We start from the raw sequence: 12,755 nt of genomic DNA, 5'->3' as shown, positions 1-12,755 counted from the left end.
CTGAACACATTACTGCAAACACTAATACTCGTCTTTATTCTATTTTGCATGTGTTTAAGATGAATGTTGAAATAGAAAAATTAGTTGCAAAATTTCCTTCAGATTCCCACAAAACAGAAGGAGAAATTTTACAATTCTAGCTATGTTATCGAGTACAGTACGTTTTGATAAGCTATTTGCTTTTCTTACAAACATTTAGTTTATTTAAACAAGAAAACCCTAGCCCAAAGAAAAATAAGAGATTATACGTATTTAAAAATAAGTCTTGAAAATCAATTAAAATTTAATTTTGTTCTGCGTTAACATAAGAATCTCCGGGGAAGCGTTCTAAACCTCACATTTCCCTCGGTACGACCTCGGAAAGCCGTAATTTTGTTTATTCCATTAGTTTATTTTCATACAAGAAATTGAGAGAAAAGAAAGGTTGATAAGTGATTGAAACAATACGTTATTTACTACTGTAGTCTTCTATTTTAAATTGCAGCAGTTCATTTTTAATTCTGTATACAGCGCCACAGTACTGGAAATTAGTCAACAATAGCTGCCAACTCTGCTCGTGCAAATCTTGATTTGAACATCAGGAGACCGCAGTTCCTCCCCCTTAGCTACTCGCGCTTCTCTTCCGTACTACACACAGAACAATTTACTACGCCCGCTGCTCTGTTGTGAACGTGGTGTGATGATGGAATGCATATACGCAAGGGGTAAAGCAAGCTGGGAGTAGAAACGAAACGACAATATAATAATATTCTAAATATTATTAAATATCTTACGAAACAACAAACAACGCACTATATTTGGTGATTCACACGCTTTTGCGAACTGCACAAGGCGACGCCACTGGTCAAAACAGGAAAATCGTGCAAATTAGCAGAAGACCGTGGAGCATGGAAGCTTCTCAGTTGCAGCAAGTGACCTGCCAGGCAGAATAGGTCTCCTAATGATGATGACAGGGCCGTAACTTTTGGAGGCAGGGGGGCAACTGGCCCACCAAGAAAGCTCCCCGCCGTTTGAGGGGGGCCGATTTTAAGACAAAATTTTCTTACGGCATATATGATACGAACATGAAATTATAAATGAAGCATCAAACAAGTTCACTCCATTACATAAACAAAACTGCACACAAAAGGTAAATAAAACAAAATTGTGCTGTAGGCCCATTTCAGCAAAAAAAAAAAAAAAAAAAAAAAATACTATTAGGGGTTCTAGAAATAATATTTATTCGTATGGCTTTAAGATTTGTCAATATTGTCCCCTTAATTTATTTGTCATGTATGGAATGGGCCCAGGGACGTAACTAACGATCCCAGTAGACCTTGCCGTGAGTGAGAGCTCACAGACTCCGGGAGGCCCATAAAGAGTAAGAGAAAGATGGAAAGAGGGGGCCCAAAAATTAGAAAAACAACTTTTCTAAGGGGCCCAAATACGCTTATTAATGCTTGCTCCCCAGAAATAATCTAAGTTACGACGCTGGATGATGATGATTCAAAAATTAAGTCACACAGACATTTACATTAATACCAACAGTGTCAGATCTAGCTTGGGGTCAGGGGACCTAGGCAGGGGTAGTTTTGAATAACAAAATTAAGCTTAACCGAAACATGAGTTTCAGAAACGTTATGAGAAACACAAAGTCTCAGAGACCTATAAGTCAATTTTGTGTTATATTTACTTTAAAATGTATTTAAGGTCTTTTGTAATAAAAGGGTCAAATAAATTTAAACCTTCACGACCAACCACGGTTACCACCATTGTGTTTTAAAATTTACCACTGGGTCTCAGAGACCCATGTTTCGGTTAAAGTTTAATGTATTTTTGATAGTTTATGGCAATTTCGTAATATACCTACCATAGTCTGGGTTTTGGCTCTCCTCCCCCTAGTTTTTACTTTCTAGATCCGCCTGTGCACAACAGATTATATATTAGTAACAATGCACAAGTTCGTTAGATATTCTATAACATTTTTTATTTATGTACTAAGTTTGTTGTTTCCCCCGCTTATAAATAAGTCCTTTTCGCAAGACAATAACCTATTTAAAAACTTCTTATGAGAAACTTCCTTTTTCTTATGTAAGTTCCTATTTTCGTCTTAGTAAAAAAAAAAAAAAAAAATGTCTCTGCTTTTAATTAGATACTACTTTCGTTTGTTCTTTTCTTTTCTTCTCTAGCAGTGTAATCTAGAGAACGTAAAATTAACTACAAGTTATTATTCCTGAGTGCAGCATACCATGCGTAAGTCGAAGTTCTCCTGCGCGGATTTAGTTCTGCTAACATGACGTAAAGCTAATTTGAAATTACGACTAAAAGAAAAGCGTTTTAATGAGAATTCCTTAACTATATTATTAATCTTCATTCGAGTTTATCTTCTTTCTTTCTTTCTTTTGTCCGTCTTACCTGGATACAAAATTCCTTTAGTCTCGTTTATAAATGAACTTAGTACAGGATTTTGTCAAATTGAACTCTGCTAAATCGGTATACGTTTTTCTTGTATTTTTATATTAAAAACACAGCTGGAGATGACATACCGTAGAAACCCTCTAGTCCGCCCTAAGTTGGTCCGCCACTCCGATTGACTCCGACCGTGGTCTAGCCGAACTTGTCCCGACTCGTCGGTGACTCACGAGCCCCATTGCCATTCACTGCCGTCGCGGCATTGTTGTTTATTTCCTGTTACCGCATGTCCGTTTTAGTGTTTCGTCATCTCTTGTATCTCTTCTTTCCTTGTGCGTATTTTCTGTATTGTTCGGTGCAGTATTTAGTGCTTACTGTTACTTTGCTTTTACTGTAGAGAACAATACCGTCATTTTGAGTTCAGAGATTGTTTATTTTACTGTAAATCCGTATTTTTCTGTATTTTCCGATAATTCGACCTTTTTTGTGTTCCGATCATACCCCCAGTCCCAAACTTGACAGATTAGAAGGGTTCTACTGTATAATTGTGCACTTTGTACAAATGGTTTTAGAACGAAAAAATACACAAAACCACAAATATTTCGTCATTTATCTATCTAATAAATCAGGTTATAAACTACTTCATTACTACTACCCTAGTCACAAGGCAGGCGCGCTCCCAGAAGCTTTGGGGCGGGGATTATCCAATATTACATTTATGTACTATTGGATATATCGACACTTTCGAATTCGTTTTTCACAAAAGCAGTCGGGGTGTCAAAAGAAACTATATTGTCCTGTTGTTCTAGAGCGGTTGTTGACGTAGAGGATAACACTGTCAGTTGTAAAGTCAGGAGGAACAGCAATTATACCTGAGACACTTCAAGATTAGGTAATGGCGGACATTCATATAGGTCGGTCAAAAGCAACGGAGCAATCTTGTCCGTCAACAAGAACACATTCGTAGGACCAACACCACCATGAGAAGCATCAGGAGTTATGTAAATTTTTACCTAATATAGTAATTCGCAGTTTGTTCACTGAAATATCAGGATTTTGTCCAGCAGAGATCCTAGCATATTTAAAGTGACCAGTGTTACCAGACCAGTCAGTTTGAAAAGCAGGAGATTCGAAGTTAAAAAACAAGAGAAAGCAGTAGACACATACCTAGGATCTTATAAAATAGAGGATTTGCCCTTACAACAAAATCTTGAAGCCATACGTCACAGTTTCGCCACCCCTACTCTGCCCACTCCGCCCAATAGGATCGCAATGTTTTGAGCCAACCATCATGGTGGAAACGAAAGTAGCCAATCAGACGATGGCGAAAACGAGAGTAGCCAATCAGACTTGCCGAGGCTCGGTTGTTTTTTGGCTTCATTAATTTAATAGGATGAAGATACGTACAGGCAGATCCTCTATTTTATAACATCCTTGACACATACAGTGGTGGCGTTTGAATGTAAATCCGGGGAGGAGACAGTAAAATTTGCCATTATTAAGGGGGCAGTAGTCAAAACAAGCAGTCCAGAATTCATTTCCGATGAACTACATTGAGCAAATGAAAGGGAAAAGTCCCGATTTATATTAATATTATTTGATACACACATATGTGAAGTAAAACGTAGTGAAAGAGCAAAGTGGAGTGGGAAAATGTTTTTCATGCACGTAGCGATAACGTAGTTATATGGTACAGTCACACGTGATCGTAGCGCAAGACGATTTCTTGCTGACGATCGTGGAGAAATGATCTAAGCTACTCTTCCAACCCAAGTCCCAATCTAAACAACGCTTACTTGTAATACGATAACCATAATGCATATAGAAGATGACGTACAGTTGTATTCTTTGGATTCATATTATATACAGTAAAGCTCTATAGCTATATGCTCTACAGAGCTTTGCGTATTATAACAGAAAAAATTCATCTTTTTATGTGAGGAAACATTGAAAATTCAATATTAATAATAATATATTTCTTCAACTTCTCAAAGTAAGGAAAAAACAGGAGATTATTCACTTTTCATTTTCTTTCGCAGTAGATCAGTAGAACGTAGAAAAAGCAGGAGATCTTCTGCAAAATCAGTAGATCTGGCAACACTGAAAGTGACCCAATTGTTAATCAAAGTGTGTTCAGTGCAATGTTCGTAGTTTGAGGGAAATTTCCTAGGGAAATTTCGTAGGAAAATTTAGCAAAAGGGGAATTTTTCGATAAAACGTTAAAAATCCAGGGAAATTCTGATGCTAACTGATTAACCAATATAAATGCTTAAATTTTTCTTTGTTCTTCAGAAATAAGCTATTACAATAGCAATAGTTTGTGGTGTTCAAAGTAGCACAATTTGTGCACATTGTTGGCTGGGTGTATATTTGTGTATATTTGTTTAAGTTATATTTGTGTATATTTGTGTATGCTATATTTGTGTATATTTGTGTAGGCTATATTTGTGTATATTTGTGTAGGCTATATTTGTGTATATTTGTGTAGGCTATATTTGTGTATATTTGTGTAGGCTATATTTTTGTTAAAAAATAAAACTCTTTCAGTTTTACGTTCCATGCTTATGCCGGCTACGCTGAACAAGACGGTGAGGATGAGAAATGAATGCAATGGTGGAATGAACAAAGTGGGAGGAAATGAGAGAACCTCATGAAAACTGTTGTATGTTAAAAAAAAAAAAAAAAAAAAGTCAAACAAATGTTATTAAAGTAGAAGTGTTGGAAACACTGATAAATTGGTAACTATGCCATCTAGTGACTGTTTTGAACGTGAAATTCTGTAGATACGGTTTACGTCAGAATTCAGGGAAAATTGAAACTGGTCGGACCTTTTGACCAAGAGTTGTTAAAGTTATAAAAATGGTGTATAATATTCATCCGATGATAACTAATTAGTGTGATTTCTGGAAATAACATAGAGTTAAACATCTAAAATTGGGTGAGTTTGTTCCATGATTTTGCTATTCTGAGTTAATTATATCTTTAGAATCTGTTATAGACCGTTATTCAATTAATTTGACAACTGTAATCTGAAGGTTAAATTGCTTAACAGTCAACTTGTAAATTCAGCTTTTGTCTTAAAATTTAATATATATATATATTTCAAAATTTCGATATTTCATGAGCCTAAAATTAATATTAGAAATTGTTATAATTATTAATACTTGAAATTTCATGAATTATAGTTTGAGCTCTTGGGGTAGTTGACTACTGGAACCATTATTGAATGTTACATTTTTTGAAAGTTGTTGTACCTATTTCTTGTTCAATTCGAAAATAATAATTATTTACATTAAATTCAGAAACTTGTTATTCTACCTAATTGATTATGGATATTTGAACACTCGTTACTATTTTTGGTACGTGGAATTGAGAAGTTGAAATTAACTAACTTAATACCGTCTATGCAGATTAATCGCGTAAATTAAAAGTTGAGTGCTTATACATGCTTATATACCTTATTTAAATGTTTTAATGCTGATTACTCTCTACTATAATTTATGGGGGTGGCGTATTGTGACCCTGACCAGTGACGATGCGATATTACTATTTCAATTCTTTATCTTTTTTATAAAACGCACGTTACACATGATTTTCCCTGAATTCTCTCCTGCCAAAAAGTTGCATTTGTTGAAAATTAAAATTTTGTCTATGGTTGTAGTTATTTGATATGTTTGAAATTGTGAATGGTAGGATAATTTAAGTAGGGAGTATCAGTGTGGAACTACGACTCACCATATTAGATTTATAGGTTTTGACTAGAAATATTACTAATCAAAAGCGATTCATTTTGGCATAAAGTTGTTTGTTATAACTTATTATATTATCTAAATTGTAAGAATGCAGGTTAACCGAGATTATCCGATTAGGCAGCAATTACATTTAAATTCTTTCCCAAATGGCGATGGAGGGATAGTGGAACCTTATAATCCCCTTGATTGGGATTTATCATTTCTTGAAAATAGAGGAAATGTTTCCATAAATGCTACCTTACATAGCACCAACCCATTTTTATCTTCAACTTCGTATCAAGAAATACGAAGAGAAAGACATTCGTCCTTGACTGATAATGCCAATAGATTACGTGTCGTTGATAACCATTTGGTTGGTCAAGGTCAGTTACCTGTGCAAACAGGTGTTCATTGCGAATACTCAAACCCGTTCATCGATACTCCCGAAGAAAAAGAAAGCAAAGGTGCTTTTGTTCCACCAGCTGGTTGTGCTGGATTAACTTTACGTACAAGTCTTTCAAAGGTGACTAAGTCAGCTGCAAATGTTAGCTTTTTAGAAGCAATAAAAAGTATTCCACAGTGTGATGGTTCACGTTATGAAGAATTATTTAAATTTTTGAAGGCAATATATTATATTAAATCCACTGAGTTATATCCCGACGAGGCCTTATATTTTTCTGCTCTATCTCGGACTTCGGGTAAGTTGCATTCGAAGTTAATAAGTGAGTTTACAACAACAAACGATTGGTTGGTTGTTTGTGTTCATATACTTAATGACATGGTTTCGGTGCTGGGTAAACGAGAATTACGAAATAAGTTTATTGATCGGCTACAATATCCTAATGAAAGTGCTTCTGAATATATTAGGGAAATACGCCTTTGTTATGAGTTGCTGGAGGGTAAATGTGCAATGGATAATATAGCTATTCTTCGGCAAGTTTATTATGGTTTAAATCCGCAACTTAGGTACGATCTATTTCGCGATAAAGAACCGGAAAGTTGGCAAACATTATTGAGTGCAGTAAATCAATATGAACTTTACAAAAACGATTTGTTGGTTTATAAAGGACTGACATCCACTTCGAGTGTTAAAGAAAAGAGGCAGTTACAGTGCTATGTTTGTGGTGGTGCGCATTCTTATAAATACTGTAATGTAAGACGGGCAGTTGGCGTGAAAACAAACATGGGCGTGAGTGATCGGCATCGCTCCACTACTCGTAATGTACATTCCTCAAATCAATCCCGGCCTACTAATAGTGATCTGATGTGTGAAACTGGTTCTGTTAATAGTGGTCGTGGGGAAGGAACTTCTACTATAAACTGTTCTACCAAAATAAAAACTTCAAAAAAGGGGCAATTTATGTCTGAGCATAACACGGAAAAACAACGTAATATGATATGTATGGGGCGCACGAAGGTGAAATCCCGGTGTGATTCAAGTGTTGAGGAATTTATGAAACCTTCAAGTTCTGAAATTAATAAACAGTATCCAGATACCACTTTGCGTCAAAAACACATCGTTGCTGTTTTTGTTCAGGCTTTTGTTATGGGACAAAAATATTACGGTGGTTTAGATAGCTGCAGTACTATTTCAATGGTAAATAAAGAGCAATTTGAACGTTGGAACTCATGCATAACAAAACCTATAACTGTGAAAAGTGAAACTTTTACTGGTGTTGGTGTGGATAATAAAACTTTGACATTAAATTCATATGTGGTGTTACCTATAACTTTCCGTAGAAGGGTCTATAATTTGAAGTTTTTTCTTGTGCCTAATTTGAGTCCAGTTTTTATTGTGGGCATAAGGGAACTTAAGCAAATTCAGGCAAACTTGGATTTGGTTGCTAACAAACTGTGGTTGAAATTAGAAGGACAATTTGCGCCTTTAACTTATTCGCTGGTAGATTCAATGAGAGGTGGGGGGTCAGAAATTTCTCCTACTTATCCAAGGAAAGACAACGATGATGCTGGTGAATGTTTTGGTTTTTCCAGCCAATTTCCGAAGGGGTCCTTGTCCAGATGGTTTATTGGAGAATCAACATCCAATGTGAGTGGCCAAATGAGTAGCAGAGTTGCCAACTGTACGGAAGGAAAAGTACCAAATTCTTTACTGCAGAGCGGTATTGGGGAGAATAGCTGTACAAATCCTCTGATGGTAGATCCAGTATTATTGGAACAAGACAATACATTGCAAGGGTATGTAGATGAACTTGTTAATAATTATTCTGACGTGTTTTGTAAGAAAATAGGGAAGGTGAAAGGTGTTGAATATCAAATACGTGTTGATAATGAAACACCAATTAGGAAAAAGGCGTATCCATTAAGTAAACAAGATCAGAAGCATATGGATATTATTCTAGATGAATTGTTAAAAGAGGGCGTGATTGAAAAATCAGATAGTGAATGGTGTTTTCCAAGTTTTCTGGTTAATAATAAATCGGGGGACAAAAGATTAATAGTAAATTATCAGGATTTAAATTCCCGTTTGTATTTAAATCCTCAATACACTCCTAGGATGGAGGATATATTAGCTGAGATATCTAAAGGTAAAATAAGATCAAATCTTGATGTCCGGAGGGCGTATCTACAAATTCCACTCTCTGAAAATTCTAGCAAATACACTGCTTTCATGACTCATAGGGGGCTGTTTCAGTGGCGTGTTTTGCCATTTGGGTTGGCAGCAGGTTCCCATATGTTATCAAAAATTATGACAGAAATATTGTATCCAATAAAACATTTAGGAATTGAGTGGTTCTTCGATGATATAATAATTTTTCAAGATACTATAGATGAACATAAGCATGTATTAGAATTGGTATTGCAGAAATTCAGAGAAGCAGGGATAACGTTATCTTTAAGTAAGTCAACCTTATTTCAGACTAAGGTATCGTACCTTGGATATATTATTGACGGAAATGATTTGTATCTAGATCCCTCTAGACTTGAAATTATTAAAAATTTGCCTCCTCCCAAAAATCGAAGAGGTTTATTAGCTTTAACAGCGTTTTTACAGTATTATTCCAAATTTATTCCACATTTTCAGGAAGTTCTGGAACCCATTAACCGATTAAGGTCAGCAAAAGTTGAGTTTGTATGGGGTCCTGAGCAGCAAGCGGCACTTGATAAATTAAAAGATTTATTCGAGACTCATATTGTATTATGTTTACCTAATTTAAATGGTAAGTTTGTAATTAGTTCAGATGCATCAACAAAATCCTTAGGGGGATGTCTCGAAGAATATGATAGTAATGGGGTGTTACGGCCTATTGCTTATTTTAGTCGAAAACTTCGTCCTTATGATTTAAATAAGCCTATATATTTATTGGAATTAATGGCCTTGGTTGAATGTATGGAACGTTTTAAAACATATTTACATAATAAATTCGAGGTACGAGTTGATCACCAAGGATTAGCATATGCCATACGAAATTTAAAGAAAGTAAAAAACTATGGAAGCTTATTATATCGGCTGTTAGGGTTTGATTTTGAAGTCAAACATGTACCTAGTGTGTTAAACACGCCTTCAGATTTTATTTCCAGGGTCCATGACACGCAGATGTTCGAGTCAGTTGATTTAGAACCTACTTGGAAAGATGAGGTAACAAATATGTGTAAAATTAACTTGTGGTTAATGCCATTTGCGTCTCAGGCTGTGTTTACACACCAAAGAAGGGATGAAGAGTTGATGAAAATAATTGAACAATTAGAAAATAATGTAAACGTAGATGGATATAAATTGGTAAAAGGGATATTATGCAAAAAGACGAAAGCTATTAAAAATCCCTTTAAGATTTGTATTCCTAAGAGTTTGATAACATCTATAATTGATTATTATCATAATAATATATTACCGGGTGCTCATGCTGGAACGCAGAGAAGTATCTCTAAAATATGTGCAAGATATACGTGGAATGGAATAATTAGGGACATTAGGGATTATGTTTCACGGTGCAAGGAATGCCAAATAAATAAAAGTACTAATAGACAGCCTATGGGACAACTCATTTCTCAATATGAAAAAATTCCGAACGCCCTATGGTATTTTGATGTATGTGGGCCACTATGTGAATCAAAATCTGGCAAATACTGTCTCATTGTTGTAGATTCTTGTACTAAATTTATGTGGTTAGAGCCTTTTAGAACTTTAAATGCTAAAACGGTACGAGATAAGCTGTATAAAATTATGTGCCGATTCGGATTTCCCCATTCGGTTTCCCATGATAATTCAAGTCTCTTTGTTTCATCTTTATTTAAAGATTTTCTGTACGGACAAGGAATTAGGGATATTTGTATATCTCCGTACCACGCTGCTTCGAACGCATCGGAGCGTTATTTGCGTGTTTTGAAGGATTGTCTGAAAATTTATTTCCGGAATAAACAAACTAAGTGGGATCAGGGTATCCATGAAATTGAATTTTCTATAAACTCAGCAGAGCATACTGAATCAAAATGTTCACCAATGGAGCTAGTGTATAATTATAATGTATGCGATCCCCTGGATGTGAAATGGGAAATTGATAACTATGAAATCAGACAAAAGGACAAAAATTTATGGGTAACAGCTTTAGAGAATTTGGAAAAAGCGTGGCACCGTAAGAAGAGAGAATATGACAGGAAAAGATCTCCTGTGACATATCAAGTTAATGATAAGGTTTTAATAAAGTCCCAATTTAAATCTAGTCTAGCTGATAAGGTGACTAAATCATTATGTCCTAGGTGGCTTGGCCCATTCCAGATTTTGAGATTACTTACAAAAAATACATTACAAGTTAGATCAATTGAGAATCCTAATGATGTAAGAAAAGTACACGTTTCAATGACAAAAATTTATCGTGAACCTAGATTAACTGTTAATAATTAAGATCAAACCAACTGTAATTTCGTTTCTTGGATCAACTGTTTCTAGTCAGAATCTTAAATTAAGTAAATTGAATTAAATATAGAATTATACAAATAAACAACTTGGTCAGCATATATTTTAAATATTGTATGTATGTGATGTTAATATATTTTTTGTATTCCAGGCCTGGAAAGAATGTCGTGTGACTGTCCTTTTCACTTTGTACTTCGTGTATTCAATTTGGATTGTAACCTGTTATAGTACGCAAGTTTTGTTATCCTGGTAAATTATTCATTTTGATGTTGTTCTGAAACTACCCGAGCTGCTGTAATGTAAGTCATTGTTTTCATTTCTATTATAAAATTCTGTTATTACTTCAGGAAATTAATAAATTATAATTATATTGAAGGTCTCCTATTAATGGAAATTATTTAAAATTGGAAATATTAATTGTGGAAATCAGTATTTCGATCTTTATTGGAATTGTTATTATAAATTATTTTCGATTATTTACTCATGACCTTATATTACTAATACAGGGATATGCTAGGTTGGGCGAGTCAGATGGATGCATGCTAATTGAATGAGATTTTGGGGGAAATTTTTTTTTTTGCTTTTAGTTTTTACGTTTATTTGGTGGTGCATGAGAGAATGAGTCTGGTATTAGTAGTTGGTGGTGGAGTAGAAGGTTTTGATATTCTAACCAAATTGACACAAGACCGCAATGATCAAAATAATTTATAAAATAAAAGTACAACTTTTATTTTATGGGGGCCTCTCGATGTTGTTGTATGTTAAAAAAAAAAAAAAAAAAAAGTCAAACAAATGTTATTAAAGTAGAAGTGTTGGAAACACTGATAAATTGGTAACTATGCCATCTAGTGACTGTTTTGAACGTGAAATTCTGTAGATACGGTTTACGTCAGAATTCAGGGAAAATTGAAACTGGTCGGACCTTTTGACCAAGAGTTGTTAAAGTTATAAAAATGGTGTATAATATTCATCCGATGATAACTAATTAGTGTGATTTCTGGAAATAACATAGAGTTAAACATCTAAAATTGGGTGAGTTTGTTCCATGATTTTGCTATTCTGAGTTAATTATATCTTTAGAATCTGTTATAGACCGTTATTCAATTAATTTGACAACTGTAATCTGAAGGTTAAATTGCTTAACAGTCAACTTGTAAATTCAGCTTTTGTCTTAAAATTTAATATATATATATATTTCAAAATTTCGATATTTCATGAGCCTAAAATTAATATTAGAAATTGTTATAATTATTAATACTTGAAATTTCATGAATTATAGTTTGAGCTCTTGGGGTAGTTGACTACTGGAACCATTATTGAATGTTACATTTTTTGAAAGTTGTTGTACCTATTTCTTGTTCAATTCGAAAATAATAATTATTTACATTAAATTCAGAAACTTGTTATTCTACCTAATTGATTATGGATATTTGAACACTCGTTACTATTTTTGGTACGTGGAATTGAGAAGTTGAAATTAACTAACTTAATACCGTCTATGCAGATTAATCGCGTAAATTAAAAGTTGAGTGCTTATACATGCTTATATACCTTATTTAAATGTTTTAATGCTGATTACTCTCTACTATAATTTATGGGGGTGGCGTATTGTGACCCTGACCAGTGACGATGCGATATTACTATTTCAATTCTTTATCTTTTTTATAAAACGCACGTTACAAAACCCATGAACACTGTGTTTGTCCACCAAAAGTCCACTTTGGTGCGAGATGGGGTGCAACCAGGGACCTCACGCACCA

The 12,755-nt window shown here is 34.5% G+C and overlaps 1 protein-coding gene across 1 annotated transcript; it reads left to right on the top strand.

Annotated features, from left to right (window-relative positions):
* The first annotated feature begins 6,666 nt into the window (after positions 1 to 6,666).
* Positions 6,667 to 12,527, top strand: LOC145672747 (uncharacterized). The gene is made up of 2 exons (XM_081741920.1): positions 6,667 to 8,318; positions 11,147 to 12,527. Exons 1-2 carry the CDS (start codon positions 6,901 to 6,903, stop codon positions 11,166 to 11,168), a joined length of 1,440 nt encoding a protein of 479 aa, XP_081598046.1. The 5' UTR covers positions 6,667 to 6,900; the 3' UTR covers positions 11,169 to 12,527.
* The last annotated feature ends 228 nt before the right edge of the window (positions 12,528 to 12,755 follow it).

Source organism: Thermobia domestica, chromosome 16 (assembly GCF_964235325.1).
Source record: "Thermobia domestica chromosome 16, izTheDome1.hap1.1, whole genome shotgun sequence".
Lineage (NCBI taxonomy): Eukaryota > Metazoa > Arthropoda > Insecta > Zygentoma > Lepismatidae > Thermobia > Thermobia domestica.
This window is presented reverse-complemented; position numbering and strand designations above follow the sequence as displayed.

Coding starts and splice junctions, on each gene's coding strand:
- LOC145672747 (XM_081741920.1), top strand. CDS start 6,901: ATGGTTTCGGTGCTGGGTAAACGAGAATTACGAAATAAGTTTATTGAT. Junction 8,319..11,146: donor CAAGACAATACATTGCAAGG/GTATGTAGATGA, acceptor TTTGTATTCCAG/GCCTGGAAAGAATGTCGTGT.